Here is a 16227-nt window from a genome sequence, read left to right on the forward strand (position 1 = left end):
GTATTGATTTTTGATTTCTTTAGGCAATTCTTTGAACTTAATACTTAGCCACAGTGTCACTGTGTCATAAAGCAACCTGAATTCCCCTCTTGGATCTTCAAGCTTCTTCAAGAACTAAAATGTTTCTAGATTATACAATAAATAATCATTTTAACTTTCAGAAATTTGGTAGAAAACACATTCCCATATCTAGTCATTTCTATTTACTAATCAATCATGGGCTGTTTGGAAGCCACAAGACCATTCCAGTTTGTGGCTTTATACGTTAAAAGAAGGTTAATTTCAGTTTGGATTTGAAATTATACAGAATCATTCATGATTTTGCATATAACTCAAACCCATATAATCCGTGTAAAATTAACCATCATCCAGATGATAATAAAAATAGAATTGTTGATAAAAACTAGAAATAAGTTCACTAATCCAAATGCTGAATGACTTTATTCTATTTTTGTTAACATAATAAAATGAATTTATTTTAGATTATATAAACATACAGCCTCGAATCCAATGAAAAACTAAAATGAGACCATCCTATTCTACGCTGGCTTCCAGAACCAGAAGAGCCATTACCAAAATAATCCAGACAAAGATGGGCATAAACACCAAACATAAAGCTACCTGTAACAAAAATTCCAAATAAAGGAGGCCTTTGCAGTCTGCATTAAAAATATCTATGATATTACAGTGGGTGGATCTGGTTCTGAAGTGGCAATATTAACAGCCCCAGATGGATTCACTCCAGCTTTTTAATGGATATTGTCCAGATGAGATCTGAATCTGATCGCACTGTGATCTTTTTCTCCCTGGTGAGGTTGGATGTACTAATCAAACCACCAAATCTCATCTCTGTGTCATCTGGAGATTAACATAAAGAAAACTCAAATTAACAGGGGAGGTGCACTGTCACAATCATGTTAAGTGTGATTAGTTAGCATTAAGGGTGTGAATGGACCAATTTTGGATTGAACCCGTTCAAATCAAAATCAATTTGGATGGATTGGATGGACCATTATGACATTGAATTGGATGAATCCAGACTTAATGGTGCAAAGTATTAATTGAATTGGATTGGACCTAGTCCGCCTACAATGGATTTATATTGGATTGGGTCATATTGAACCAATATCCAATCCATTGATAGAAGATAAGAATACATGTTTCAATGGACCAGATTTGGGTTGGAACCAAAGTAAATTAAAACCAATCTGTAACAGATTAGATGGTCCAGACATTAAATTAGACCGGTCCAAACTGGTCAAAAATATTCATTGGATTGGATTGGACATGGTCCATCTGCAATAGACACATATTGGACCAGATCAGATTATACCAATATCTGGTCCATTGACAGACCTAGTTAGCGTAAAAAACTAAAAAAGTCCAATTATTTGGTTAGTGAAAATTGATAGAAAATGAGTTACTTACTCAAATCCCACTGTAGCCCGGTGGTTGTGGTCTTTGCGGTGGGCATTCCGATGGGAATGAGGCCACAGTGTGGGCCCTCAACAGAAGGCAAGATATGAATCTCGTGATGGTGGGTTCTGGGGAGAAGGTGGATGAGGCAATCATCGGATAGAAGAACCATTCGCAACTCTGAGAATCGGTAAAGAACGTTTATATTTCCAATTTCGTGATCAAACCGTCCACCCATAGCGCCAGCAACAAGAATGCACAACTGCAATTGACGCATGTATAGTAAATCAGCATCAAACCAACATAAACAGAGACACAATAATCAAGTAAATGAACGGATAAGGGAAAACAATATACGCATCAAGTGATCATTCATTGTGAATGTGTAACAACCACCATGTCTGAGTAGTGTAAGCTGTAACTGTTGACTTTATCAAGAAACTACTAGGTGGTGTTTAGAAAGACTTTTATAAAATACTTTTTATATTTTGTAAAGTAAATTGTACAAAAAGCACCTCAAAAGTTTGAATACTTATGTTTTTTAGAGTAAGATTCAAAAAGTAAAAGCACAAAAAGCCCGAAAAATGAAGCCAGATTTCCTGGCTTTGTGCTTCTGGTCAGTGTTTTAGTTCAGGTTTTAAGTGATCATGCGGGGGTCACATCACACCCTTTTACCATTGACAAAATTTGAAATAATTAAATAAAACAAGGTAAATACTAAAATAATTGAGAAAATAGTAGAAAAACTTAATAAATTATTTAGTTAATACTAGAAATGATCAATCAACTAATAAAATAATTAATTAACCGGGAAACTACTTATATAATTAAGAAAAAATATTAAAATATGTTATATAACAAAAATAATCATGAAAAATAATGAAATCAATAAAATAATTATCTAATAAAATGGTTAATTAATTAGATAAGTAAAAGTAATAAATTAATTAAATAATTAACAAAACCAATAAAATAATATTAAAATAATTAACCAAGTGGAATGCATGATGCAGCCAAGTGGAAACACACGCAGCTACATGGCCTTATAAAATTCCTTACAGCACTTGTTAATGTTTGACATGTGTATGTTCTAATGGCAAAACATGAAAAATATGTCAACGTATCCAAATATATATGTTCTTGCTTTCTATTATGGAAAGCATGCCGTGAAAACACATTTTACCAAACCCATTTCACAGCACAAAGTACACAATAAAACCAAATGCGGCCTTCTGCTTTTGGGATTTAAAAAAAAAAAAACATAAAAGTAAGTCTATCACTTACTAAGGTTTTTACTTTGTCAATTCAACTCAACAAAGTTTTAATACCATTAGAAAAAAGCTAAACCACAAGAATAAAATGGAATTCGGAGCTTCTATCAAAATGAATCAACCAAAAAATTCAACCCTTTATTATGATAAGATGAGAACTTTCACCAGCATCACTTACACTAGACTTTTGTAGCTCTGGTGTGGAATCCCGAATATAGCTTACACATTTGTGCAGATCAGTAGTGTCCTGATCATGTGATTCATTCTGTACCTTTGTCCCCTGCAAGCATCAAATAACTGTAAACATCCTGGAGGTTGGTTGGTCCCCAAAATATGAGGAAATTCAATATTGCTACATCATACACACACACATAATTCAATATCATGTTCTGATATAAATACTTGGGTGACAGATCTTTTGCCGGTATTTGTTTGGACACTTGCAGCTTCTTAATGGACTGGCTAAACAGCATCAGCATGTGTTATTAACATGATCTTGGGCCCATACCAACAAGACTCTCTAGTTAATATGACCCAAGAAGACCAGGAATGTTACAGAGATAAGATTAGTTAGAGTTATCTTTGTTTTTTCATTTATTTTGATTTCTTGCTATGCAAAGCAACATAGCCTTCTTTTAATAAAGGTGTATACCCTTCCATTTGCTTCTGCAATCTCATTGTGGTTTGAGGGAAAAGAGATTAATATTCCAATTGTGAGATTATACCCCCTCTCCTCTTGGTTATTTAGGCTCTAACTAGAGGTTTGGAACCTAGCAGCACGACTACTGCTTATTCTTCTGATCTCTCTCTCTCTCTCTCTCTTCTTCTTCTTCTTCTTCTTCTTTATTTTTTCCATTTTATGCAAGCACCATTAGAGCATCTCCAAAACGCTTGCCAATTCTGCAACTTGAACAACAAGATCACCTCAGATTTCATGCTCACATAGCATCCTCACCTAGATACCACACCATTATCAATTGGGCTTTGGTTTTGAAATACTTCAGTTCCTTTAAGAATAAGTGATTTTATCATCATTTGTTTGGCTATTTTGTGTGCAGGTTAATATTCCTAGATGACTGATGCATGCCCACCTTTTTTTGAATATTTCTTTGAGGTTGTTGCCAATAGAATTAGAGCAAGATGGGCAAAATGGAGAGGTGCATACAGAGTCTTGTGTGATAGGTGAATACCACTTAGGCTAAAAGGAAGAATTCATAAAATGTTGTAAGGCCAGCAATGTTGTATGGAGAAGAGTGTTGGACAGTTAGGAAACATGCCCAAAAAATGAGTGCGTCAGAAATGTGAATGCTGAGATGGATAAGTGGAAAATTAGGAAGAGCAGGCATAGAAAAAAACTCACTTGAAGGAACCCACAAGTAGCTCTAATAGGTCTTAAAATGAGGACTGAGATGGTTTGGTCACATGCATAAGAGTTAAGAGACCATCAAAGCACCCATAAGAAGAAGTGATATTGCAAGTGGAAGGAACTAGAAGAGCTAGGGGCAGACCAAAAAGGACATGGGTTGAGGTAGTAACGAATGATTTAAGGGCTCATAATTTAACAATGGATATAATACTCAATAGAATGGAATGGCAAAACAGGATTCATGTAGCTGACCACATATAGTTAGGACAAGGCTAATATGATGATGCCGGTGATGACGATGAGTATTTAGCTGGGGTCTCACTCTATGTAAAATCCTAAACAAACCATTAGAGTTTACCAGAGTATAAGTGGAGAAGTCATTGGAATGTGAGTGAAGATCTTCTGACTTGTTCTGAATCAAATAATTTGCATTAACACTTTTCTGTTGAATGTAGTGTGTGTGGATTTAACTTTTACCCTTTTTTTATTTTCTTCTCTTTCATGGTACCAAATTCCAAAACATGTCCTGTTAATTTCTCCAATTTAGTTATAGAGATTTCTTTCTCTCTCTCAACTATTTAAAAGACATGCATATCGGTTTTGTTCCTCTTTTCGTATTTTGTTCTTTCTTTATAATACCTAATTCCAGATTCATGTTCTGTCAAACTCTCCAATTTAGTTTCAGATGCAACTCTTTCATTTTTGCCCTCCTACACTTCTTTATGTGCCTTTAATGGCCCAACCCCTTCCACCCCCTCCCCAAAGAAAAAAGAAAGAAATAAACACAGAAATATTTGAATATTTACCAATCCTTACAGGGTTCTAACAGTTTATGAGCACTTGTTTGGTCTCTTCTCCTTTACCTTTTCCCCATTGTTCATTAACAGAAAAGAGAAAAGTAAGATGACTCCCCAGATGAGTCACTGTGTTCTAAGTTAACCACACAAGTTAAGAATGTGTGGGCTATATCAGACTTTGCAACGTGCTCTGTTCTACTGAAACATAAATAGGGACCAGATTAACTGATTCAGATGGGAATCAGAAACTACAGACTAACTTACCATGCCTAAATAGAAATTAACCACTTCTGTTCGAATTGAATCCATATCTCCTTTGATCACATCTGGCTTGTACCTGGAACAAAGCCAAGAGATGTATTACAAATTAACATATGTCCCAACCATACAGACATGAATCAAGAAAAAAAATCAAGACCAATTACAGAAAAGACCTGTCCTTAATTCATTCAACAAGGAACAATTCCCACGAAAAACTTGAACCAACATGGCATATAATACACACACACAGTTCCGTCAGATCATGTATGTTCACTACAGTCATAACTCTTTATGAACTCAAGTATATGTGCGAGATCCCACTGTTGCTGAAGCATGCAAATGACACTTACAAAAGATAAAATAAAATAAAAAGTTCCAGGGTCAAAGTACACAGGTATTCCGAACTAATCATACACGAACCTGGAAGGCAATTAGTTGCAACAGATGTAATGTGATGTATTGGGGAAGAAGATTATGGACTAAACTAACTGATAACATGATATGTGACCATCGGCAACGATTCTGGAACCTAAATACGTTAAGTTCTACACATCTCCAGTTCCAAGCCGGCAAAAAAAGGCTGAAAAAGGAAGTTAGGTTCCTGTTCAATATTTTCAACACTTTTCCGTGCAAATCCAGTTTGACAACTTCACATATAAACTAAACGAATCATCCAGACTACAGCTGAAAAATATAAAAGCGCTTTATAGAACGCCGTTTCAATCAATTTAATCTCCAAAAAAAAATCTTAATGCCTCAATAGAAACTTAAAGAAGAAAAAGGTTCAAATACAAGAGGCACATTACGCGTTTATAAACCAAAGCCAATACAAACGTAATACGATAAAAAACAACAAGAGATAAACATGAAACCTGTTTCAGAGAATCAACCAGATGAAAAACAACAAGAATCCTTATGTCACACCTAAAATTAATACGATAAAAAATAGCCAGAGATAAACATGAAACCTGTTTCGCACATCTACCACATCTTCATCAGGTAGCAGTTTTGGCATTTCATCATATATTCGATTAGCTCCTCCGTCTGCACAGATACGTAGTTGTGCTGCTCTACAAAACCGCCAAACCCTAACACTTCTTATCAAGATACGTAAAACCAAAAAGAAACGTCAAAAAAAAAAAAAAAAAAACTCAACAAGAACCCTAGAACACAGGCGAAATGAAATCCTAGACATGAGTAAGAAAGACACATACAATGCTTCCATAAGAGAGGAGTGAATCGAGGGAGGCGTTGGTTGAGCACAACAAGCGCGTATGTTAGACTTGGACTGCCGTCGACTGGAATCGAAGGAAGAAGAAAGGTGGAAGAATGAGACATCAGCTCCATGACTAAATTTCGTCGCCGAGACGCAGATTTTCTGCTGTGAAAAAACGAGTTGGAAGGGGGGAGACGGGGCGAGAGCTTCTTCTTATAATTTGCCGCGAATGGTGTATCAAGTGGGAGATAGGATCTCCCCCGGCCCAAAACCTACGCCGAGCTGCAACGAAGGAGAGAGAATTTCGATTCCATCTTTCTACTGTCAAAACTCAAAACTTTCTGATTCGTTAGGCACACACAGTCAAGTTGTCAACCGACGAACTTCTTATCTCGTTAGAGAAGCATCAGACTTTCCTTTAACGGGTGGGTTCTCTATAACCGACCCTGGTTCTGGTTCTGGTTCTGGTTTAAACAGATCTTTGAAAGCCAGCTGGACCGAATAGATTCTTTGACCGGTTTGATCTGATAATTGAAAAGTGAAAACGGCCCTAAATTGAGAGTTCACATCTGCGCCTAAACCTGGCAATTGGGTTGGGTGGGTCGGGTTCGGGTTGGGTCAAGATACTTCGGGTTGGGTTGTTAAATGCTAGACCCTAACCCTAACCCTAACCCTAAATATTCGGGTTAGGGTTGACCCATTGGTCAATTCAAGTCATCCAAAAAAATAATTGAAATTTAAAAAAATAAAGAAAAGTTACATAAAAATGTCAAAATTAAAAGAATCAACCTTAAAATTCTAAATATAAAGTTAAAAAATTTGAACATTTAACAATTTAAAGAGTAAACAATAAAAAGTAGAGACTACATAGAAAAAATTAAAGAGTGGAAACTTCTAACAATGCATAAATAATCCCAATTAGACTTGACAATTGGGTCAGTAGGTTGACCCATGATCCGGGTTGGGTTGGGTCAACTTTTTGCCAGGTCTATCTGCGCCCCACTAGTGCCCCACAGCACATCCCGACCGTGTATTGGGAAATGTCCAGTATTTGCCTTCAAGAGATGCACCCAATGCACGGTTGGGATGTGTTGTTGGGTACTTGTGGGGTGCATATGCGAATTCCTGAATTAGATACAATGGGTGAGAGGGAAGGAGACCGGATCTACTCCTCACACCTGGCGCCTCACACGCACATTGTACCATGCATTGGGAACATCTTTTGTGAATATTAGTTATTATTCATGGGAGATGTTCCCAATGCACTGTGGATGTGCATGTGAGGAGCAGATCCCGTCTTTGGTGGGAAGACCTCTCCTTTCTCTAGTCTAAAGAGAGAAGCAGGATCTGTTCCTCACAAATGGACACCTCACAAGCACATCCACTATGTATTGGGAACATCTCCCATGAATAATGACTAATAAGTATGGGAGATGTTCCCAATGCATGGTAGGATGTGTGTGTGTGTGTGTGAGACGCCTGTGAGGCGCCAGGTGTGAGGAGTAGATCTGTTCTCCTAAAGAGATCGGCATCGGATTTGATCCTCACAGTCCCATTGGGAATGTTTTCCCATGAAAATAAAAACAAACATGAGTCTGGATGTGCTTTTCACACAGCGCCGCTCTTTACAGCAACCTCACACATGATGCCTCACAATGACCTCATAGGCACATCCTACCATGCATTGGGAACATCTCCCGTAAATAATAATACATAAGTATGGGAGGTGCTCCCAATGCACGATGGGATGTGCCTGTGAGGAGCAGATCCGGTGTCATTAGTTTTTAAAAGAAAACATCATTTTAATGTTTTTTATTGCTTATTGGATTTGATTGATCAATTACATAAAAAATACACTTACACACATATCTTTGAAAATAGTTTTTTCTCTTATTAAAACTAATTTTTAACTTATATTTCACATTGGAAAAGCAGCGCCTTTACATTTTATTTTATACCCTCTGTTTTTTTCTCAATTTCCAATGCATGAATGCAATAAACACACAATACCACGTTGTTGTTACGATCTGATTATGTAAGATAGTTTTGGTTGAGAATACTTGTTGTAGCAACATATGATCAAATTACAATTACTGTCATTTTTATCAAGGTTATATAATCAAAAAACGAAGTTCGAAGTTGTTATTTCACATGTAGATTAATAATTGGTTCGGTTCTAAACTTTTGGCCCACCCAGTCCTCAAACCAAACCATTGACGGTACAATCATATGCGTTACATTACCACTTCTACAGGCAGTTGGTTGAACATTTTGATTTGAAAATCGTTCAAGCAATCGATTCTATTTTATTCTAAACCTGATCTTTCACCAAAAATCATTGAATCGACTAATGATCTATTTGATAATTTTTTATTTTAATTATTTTTATATTTTATATATTTTTTTTTGTTAAAATAGGCCATCTATTTTTTGTTATCAACTAAACTAATATTTGATTATTTGACGAAATGACAAAAGGTCGAATCCGATCCATTTCTTTGACCGATTCAAATCCAATCGCTTGTTTTATGTTTTATGTTTTATATTTTATGTCAGCTGTTTACCATATTTGACTATGTAAAGGAAAAGCCCAAGGGCCAAGGCCCAACAAGCCAAGCACATGATAATATAGAGAAAATGGGAGAGTGGTGGCCCCACCACCTCGAATCAAGTTCGGTGGTACAACCAAGCAATGAGCGTGCTTGACTGACGTACTATATGATATTTCAAATTCAAAATCAATAATTGTACCAGCCGCTCTTGATTCTTGAAAGTTGAAATTATTATGGCTCCGTTGAGAAAAAAAATATTGAATGCAAAAACCTTGTAAAAGGTATTTCTATACTTTATATTTATATGTGCACTTTAAGCTTCGTTTGGAAATAATATAAACAGAGTCTCAATACAAATACAAATTGGTAGAGTGTATTATGGATGATGCAAATGTAAAGTTGGTTTAGTTTTGTATGGATAAATTTATCTTTTTTTGTCAAATTATTTTTAATTGTGGTAGGTGTAAATATGATTTTTTTGACTATATATATATATATAATATTGATCAATTTTGAATGCAAAAACTGGTCTAATTCAATATGTATTGTTGGTCCATCCAATATATCCAAATTGATTGTGGTTTGGATGGGGTCCAATTCAAAACCGGTCCATTAACACCTTTGTTCTCTGCTAAGTAAGTGGTAGCGAGAATTGAATCCATGTCGCTACTGTAATAAATTTGCATTTGCTGTCATTGTCAAGACAAATGTATTATTACCAAACACTAGCAAAATTGAATCAGAGTGTATATATACACTGAATTGGCATTTGCACTCTTCCCAAACGGAGTCTTATGTATTTGTATTTATACTCTTCCCCTCAATTTGGAAAAAGCACAAATATAATATACACACCTCCCAAACTGACCTATATAGAACAAATAAACTTTAGTTGGAGGGTGGAGACCAAAACCAAAACTTACCATAACTTTTCAAAACCTTAAGAGAGCTTCCTATCATTGAATTTTATTGTCCAAAACTGACATTCTGTTAAGATTACCGTTATATACATATAAGCATTTCAGTATTTTACGTGACCAAACTACCCCTAAAATGGCCTATCAAGCTTATTAAATATTTTTATAACAAAATTACCCCTAATATGGCTAGTCAACCTTAGGCCATGTTTGGGAGTGTTTAAAAATAAATGCTTATTTGGGCCATTGAGCACTTATTGGTATTTGGGAAATAAACCCGAATTAAGTGCTTATTTTAAAAATAAGGGCTTTTTTTAATCCCAAATTTCTAGCTTTTTTAAGTGCTTATACAATAAGCACTTATTCATTTTTTTTCTTCCAAAATTATCCCTAGTTGAGTTTTATAAAAGTATTTTTATGAAAGCTTACAAAAGCACTTTTATGAAAACATTTTTACGAAAACACTTTTGTAAAAGTAAAAGTATTTTTACAAAAGTGTTTTCGTAAGGGTACTTTCTTAAAAGTGCTTCCATAAAAGTACTTTTACAAAAGTGCTTTCATAAAAATACTTTCATAAAGTGTTTTTATACAAGTACTTTCATAAAAGTCTTTTTATAAAAGTAATTTAATAGAAGTGCTTTCAAAGGGTATATTTTGAAAATTTGAAAGAAAATGAAGGACAAAAAGAGTCACAAATGCTTATTTAAGCGTTTATTAGAGAAAAAGGCTACCAAACACCCAATATAAAATAAGTGCTTATTTTAAAAAGTAAGCACTTGAAAAAGTTGGGTGCCAAATGCAAATAAGTGATTATTCGAATAAGCACTTGTTTTTAAGCACTTATTCAATAAGCACTCCCAAATATGGCCTATACTTCAGGTCTAGGCCAGACTTGAATTATTAGGCCCAAGCCCGACTCTAAAATTTGTGGGCCTGGTGAATGTTTGGGCCCATGTTAGAGGTAATTTTGTCATAAAAATATATTTAACAACCTTGATTGACCATTCAACTCTATCTCAAAAACTCTTTCATCTCCCTCACAAAACCACCTCACTCATAGCTCTATTGACCCACTCGCAACTTTTGTTTTTGCTCAATAGGGTGAACATTGTAGCTACGGCCTGAACCGTGGGCCTTTTTTTGTAACCGAACTGGTACTACCAGTTTTTTGAAAAACCGGTAACCGAAACCGAACCAAAGCCCATCGGTAATCGGTTGACCAGTTCGGTTAACGGTCGATTTTTCAGTTTTTTAATTTCTACAATATATATTATAAGTATATAATAAAAAAATATAAATATATTTAAAATATTATATTTTAAATCATAAATAATAAATCATATATTATAAATATATATCTTTATATATAATGCATATTTATTAATTTATAATATATAAAAATATAAAATATGTTTAATATACATAAATATATAGAAATATATGTATACTGATCGGTTTGATTAACTGCCGATTTTCTATATTCGCTAACCAAAACCAAACCAGTACCTTCGATTTTTTAAAAACACCGAACTGAAAACCAACTGATTGGTTTGGTTAATCGATTTTTCGGTCGGTTCGGTTTTTTGGTTTTTTTGCTCATCCCTAACTAGACCTGTTCATGGGCCGGGTGGCCTGATGGGCCGGCCTGGCCCCCAGATGGGCTTGAACACACTAATGAGCCCGCAGGCTTGACCTCGGGCCAAAAAGCTTGGCCCACAATAAATTCGAGCCGGGCTCGAGATTTGCCAAAATAGCCCAGCCCAACCTATAGACTAAACCCAAAAACCCTAATATCCTAACCCTTTTCATTCATCTCTTTCCACATTTCCTGTTAGCCAAATTGCCCAATGCCGAACCTCTCTTCTCTTCACATCCTCCTCACACTCTCAAGCAGCTGCAGAACTGGCGAACATTCACCGACGCAACAACTCCGATAGACTGGCGGTGAGTGTTCTCTCTCTCTCTCTCTCTCTCTCTCTCTCTCTCTCTCTCTCTCTCTCTCTCTCTCTCTCTCTCTCTCTCTCTCTCTCTCTCTCTCTCTCTCGTTCCTCTTCTCACTTCTTCTCTTTCAAATCTTAGACATCGACGAAGCGGCGAACACAGGCACCGGCGATGGTGGTAGTGAGTCCTCTCTCTCTCTCTCTCGGACGCGAACTGACTCCTCTTTTCACTGTCAAAATCGCATCTCACCGCGAACTGAGCACCGGCTGGTGAATCCTCTCTCTCTCTCTCTCTCCCTCTCTCATAGACGCGAACTCAGCACTGGCGAACACAATCACTGGCGATGAGTTCTTTCTTTTGTTAGGGCGGGCTTCGGGCTCGGGCCTAACAAAATCATGTTTATGAAGAGTAAAAGTCCAACCCGGCCTGGCCCAACCCATGAACAGGTCTACCCCTAACTGTGGCCATAAATCGGGTTAAGAGGATGATTCAAATGGGTTGGATCTTTGTTTTGTCCAGCTCAAGTCTAATCCATGGATGCGGCCTTGAGCGAGTTAGAATACCCTACCAACTTGATCTAACACCGTACACCTTGCTATAAAACTAGGGCCCACCATAAAAATGGGACCCACCATGTATGAGATGTGTAGAGTTAGATGTTGTTGGAACATTTGTTGGCAAGTGATCCAAACTTGCCTTGAGAAATAAAAACATTTGATGGTTGCTGAAAATATTTGAAAATTAAAAGTTGTTGAAAATATTTGAAAAGCGGTGTTAATTGAAAAATGTTGTTATTTGAAAATTGAAAATTTTATTTAAATTTATGGTTGTTAGTTCAAATTATTTGAAAATTGAAAAGTTTTCATTTAAATTGATGTTTGTTATTAGTTCAAAATTGTTGAAAATTAGTTTAACTATTTTATACATAGATCAAGCTAATTTTGTTGGATTGGAATAGGTGAATTAGGTAAGCTAAGATAGGGATGGTAATTTTCCATGTCCTCGCTAAGTATCTGGCCACCCTAACCCGAATCAAGGATGCAAATGGATCGGGTCAGATTTGAATCAGGGTACATCCATCCGATCCAACGATCCAACGAATTTTACAAAGGTCAATCCGAGTTCAAATTCACTAAGGATGTTGAATCCAATCAAAAAATTTAATAAAGGGATATCCAAATTCGGCAAAAAAAGATGGATTCAAATTCAATTTGGATCCTGATCCTATTTTTCAAATTGATTTGATCCAAAAATTTGATAGAGATATCCCTTGTACTATGGGGTCGACAACGAGTGCTTTAAATGAAGGTTAAAAATACGTCCAATACGCCAGTAGGGGCATATCAGGCATTTCAATACTTGTTTTTTTACTTTTTTTTTATTTATTTTTTTCAAAACTGGTTCAGGGGAGCCGGTCTAAGATCCCTCCATCCGCTGAACTGATTCAGAACCCCGATACACCCACTGTAGGGGCGTATCAGAAAGGTCCCAAAACGATACATATCAGCTGATATAGCCAATATGTAACGATACTTCGAACCTTGCTTTAAATTAAATTACTAAAGGGCAAATTTTTTAAACTACCCTTAAGGTTTAATTAATTACAATTGCCTAAAACTTGCCAATACATGAAATTACTCCATTTCTACTTGCTTTCCAAATCCAAACATTCCCTCAAGTCAACACTTTTTGAAGCAATGCTGCTTCTTGAATATTTTAGACTTTCTTGTTCTTTCTTGAAAGTTGAAGCCCCTTAGGCCCATACCACCCCAAACCGTAATGAAGGTAGAACCCGGAATTCCCTACAAGTACAACCAGCAGGATTGCTGCCAACGAGTTATCTTGAATATATGGTTTAACACAAGTTCGATCAAGGTTTTTAAAATTGAAGCAGACAACGAACCGGTCAGGAATCTGGTTCCCAGGTCAAACAGTCTGACCGTTCTAACCGAACGGATGGCCCGTTCTGAAAAAAAATAAAAAAAAATTTCCGGTCTGGTTTTGAAAACCATGAGTTCGGTAATGCTGGCTTCAGATTGGTTCATTATTTCATTTTGCCTCTTCCAATAATTACACATCTGGCTCCAAGAAAATGAAAATAAAATTTGAAAAGAAAATCATGATGATGCTTATTACATTGCTGAAATTGAATTTATACAAGAAAAAATCACCATAGTAGCAAAATAGCTTCCTTTGGACCATAAGCTTGGCAAACATCTAATTAGATTAACGATCATATAAATAGAGCCGATTAAATATCACACTATACATGATATATTGAAGCCTGTGATGGAATATCCATCAATAACAATTCCTATTTTTCGTCTGGCTGTAGAGGCAAAAGAAAAAGCGGCAAAAAATTGGACTGTACAAATAGGATACCTTTACATGAAATAGCTGAGTGATCTTTTCTTTCTTGATCCGCCTTCTCCATACAACTCATTCCATTGGAGAAGTTCATTCATATTTGCTGACTCTGATGAAACACTTGCACATACCTATATAAACGGCACAGAACTGAGCATTCAGAAATCCTCGAGTAATTAAAGGAGCATTACTATACTGCCTTATTCCTTCAAAATGCAGTGGCTTTGGCAAACAATATAATTTTTTATACAATAGTTATGGAATTTTAAGCTCAAAGACAAGGGTGGAGTTGAAATTCCATCAAAACAGGAAACCTAGGTACTAATACTATGCTTTGGAAAAAATATATAAAAAAAGAAAAAAAAAAAAAACACAACTGCAGTATGTTTCATCAGAATACTCGTCACCAGAAGCAGATTTTTTTTTCCACTAATCTGTCTAAGTTTCTAAGGTTACTGAGTGCCCATTTGGCTGAAGCACAATGGCTTGTGGCTTTCCAAGGTGGGCCCTACACAGAGCTTATATACCATAATTGAATAATCCAGAGAGCCCAAATCGGCTGTCAGTCACTCATTTGAAGACTTCAGCCTCTTTGAACCTGGAGCGCTTCAAAGAACCTTAACCAGCTTAGATGAATCTTCAGCTCAGCCCTCCCAAATGGGACATGGTTCACAAGTCATTCCACTTGAATGCATAAACAAAGTATTAAATAATATCCATCAGACAGGTCATCAATGTTTTAATTACTATAATGTCGATGCAAATAATATCCATCCGATCCAATGATCAAACGAATTTTACAAAGGTCAATCCGAGTTCAAATTCACTAATGATGTTGTATCCAATCCCAAAATTTGATAAAGGGATATCCAAATTCGGCAAAATAGGATGGATTCAAATTCAATTTGGATCATGATCCTAGTTTTCAATTTGATTTGATCAAAAAATTTGATAGAGAGATATTCCTTGTACTATGGGGTCAACAACAAATACCACCTAAACTTTTATATGAGACAGACCCTCTGAATATTCACTTTGCGCCAAAATCCCCAACATAAGTCAGATGACAGAATGCATTAAATTACCAAAGGGCAAATTTCTTAAACTACCCTTATGGTTTAATTAATTGACTACAGGTTGGTTAACAACAGTTACTGGATTGACACATTTCGAAAGTTCAGTATTGAATTGTCGCGCTTTAAAGTTCGGGACTAAAGTGGCACTAGGCCCAAGTACATGGTACAAATCAGGAATTTTCCCTAATATAATATAGCATATATTAACATATTACAAATTTTATATAAGTAGAAAACTGCTGAAATAAAAATTTGTAAAAGAAAAAGAATATTTCTTGAAGAGATTTGAGAGAGAAAAGAGAGCAATAATTCTGGCTGCCCTCTTCACTATTATTTATAGTTTAAAATAATGAGTACAAAGACCAATAACTGCTCAAAAAGGACCCAACAAGAGTGCTATGGTCCCCACTTCTTATCTAAACAATAAATAATCAAAAGCTTCCACTACAAATTGCACAAAACTGTCTAAAACCTCAATACTCCCTCTCAAGTTGGGAGTAAATGTCACACATTCCCAACTTGTGTAGATTGTGTTCAAGCTTATACTTTGCAACCCCTTTGGTGAAGACATCAGCCAACTGTAATTCAGAGGAGACATAAGGCAAGCAAATTTCTCCAATTGTCACCCTCTCTTATGAAATGCCTATCAACCTCAATGTGTTTAGTCCTGTCATGTTGAATTGGATTGTGGGCAATATTGATTGCAACATGGTTGTCACAATATAACATCATGGGTTCCTTAGTTTCTATTCCAATCTCACTCAATAGATATCTCACCCAAAGTAGTTCTGAAACATCATGAGCCATAGATCTATATTCAGCATCTGCACTTGATCTAGCTATAATTGGCTGTTTTTAACTCTCCCATGAAACCAAGTTTCCTTCCACAAAGGTGTATACATTGATGTAAATCTCCTGTCATTTAAACAACATGCCCAATTTACATCTATGTAGGACTCCAGTTTTAAATTTTCATGGTCTGAGAAAAGAATCCCGCTACTAGGATGCTTCTTCAGGTAAACAAGTATCCTCCCAATGGCTTCCCAG

The 16227-nt window shown here is 36.0% G+C and overlaps 2 protein-coding genes across 7 annotated transcripts in view; both read right to left on the bottom strand.

Moving 5' to 3' along the window:
* Nucleotides 1-448: 448 nt before the first annotated feature.
* On the bottom strand, nt 449-6727 carry TPK1 (thiamine pyrophosphokinase1). Of its 5 annotated transcripts, XM_088886651.1 has the most exons (7): nt 6326-6727; nt 6080-6176; nt 5115-5187; nt 2866-2967; nt 1429-1678; nt 733-858; nt 449-647 (listed from the first exon to the last, which is right to left on the bottom strand). In XM_088886651.1, the coding sequence occupies exons 1-6, from the start codon at nt 6456-6458 to the stop codon at nt 737-739; spliced, it is 777 nt and encodes a 258-aa protein (XP_088742777.1). In that variant the 5' UTR covers nt 6459-6727; the 3' UTR covers nt 449-647; nt 733-736. The 5 variants fall into 5 exon arrangements, with proteins under 5 accessions (XP_088742777.1, XP_010269525.1, XP_088742780.1 ...); XM_010271223.3 differs by having other exon boundaries at nt 449-858; nt 6080-6181; nt 6326-6725; XM_088886654.1 differs by having other exon boundaries at nt 449-858; nt 6080-6199; nt 6326-6725.
* A 7114-nt stretch (nt 6728-13841) lies between these two features.
* LOC104606152 (uncharacterized) overlaps nt 13842-16227 on the bottom strand; it is a 58990-nt gene continuing 56604 nt past the window's right edge. For both annotated transcript variants that reach the window (XM_010271221.2, XM_010271220.2), the window contains exon 27: nt 13842-14235. In XM_010271221.2, the coding sequence (XP_010269523.2) occupies nt 14122-14235 (114 nt within the window). In that variant the 3' untranslated portion in view covers nt 13842-14121. The remainder of the gene's footprint in view (nt 14236-16227) is intronic.

This window comes from Nelumbo nucifera, chromosome 4, assembly GCF_055504915.1.
Source record: "Nelumbo nucifera cultivar China Antique chromosome 4, China Antique-T2T, whole genome shotgun sequence".
In the NCBI taxonomy this organism is placed as follows: domain Eukaryota; kingdom Viridiplantae; phylum Streptophyta; class Magnoliopsida; order Proteales; family Nelumbonaceae; genus Nelumbo; species Nelumbo nucifera.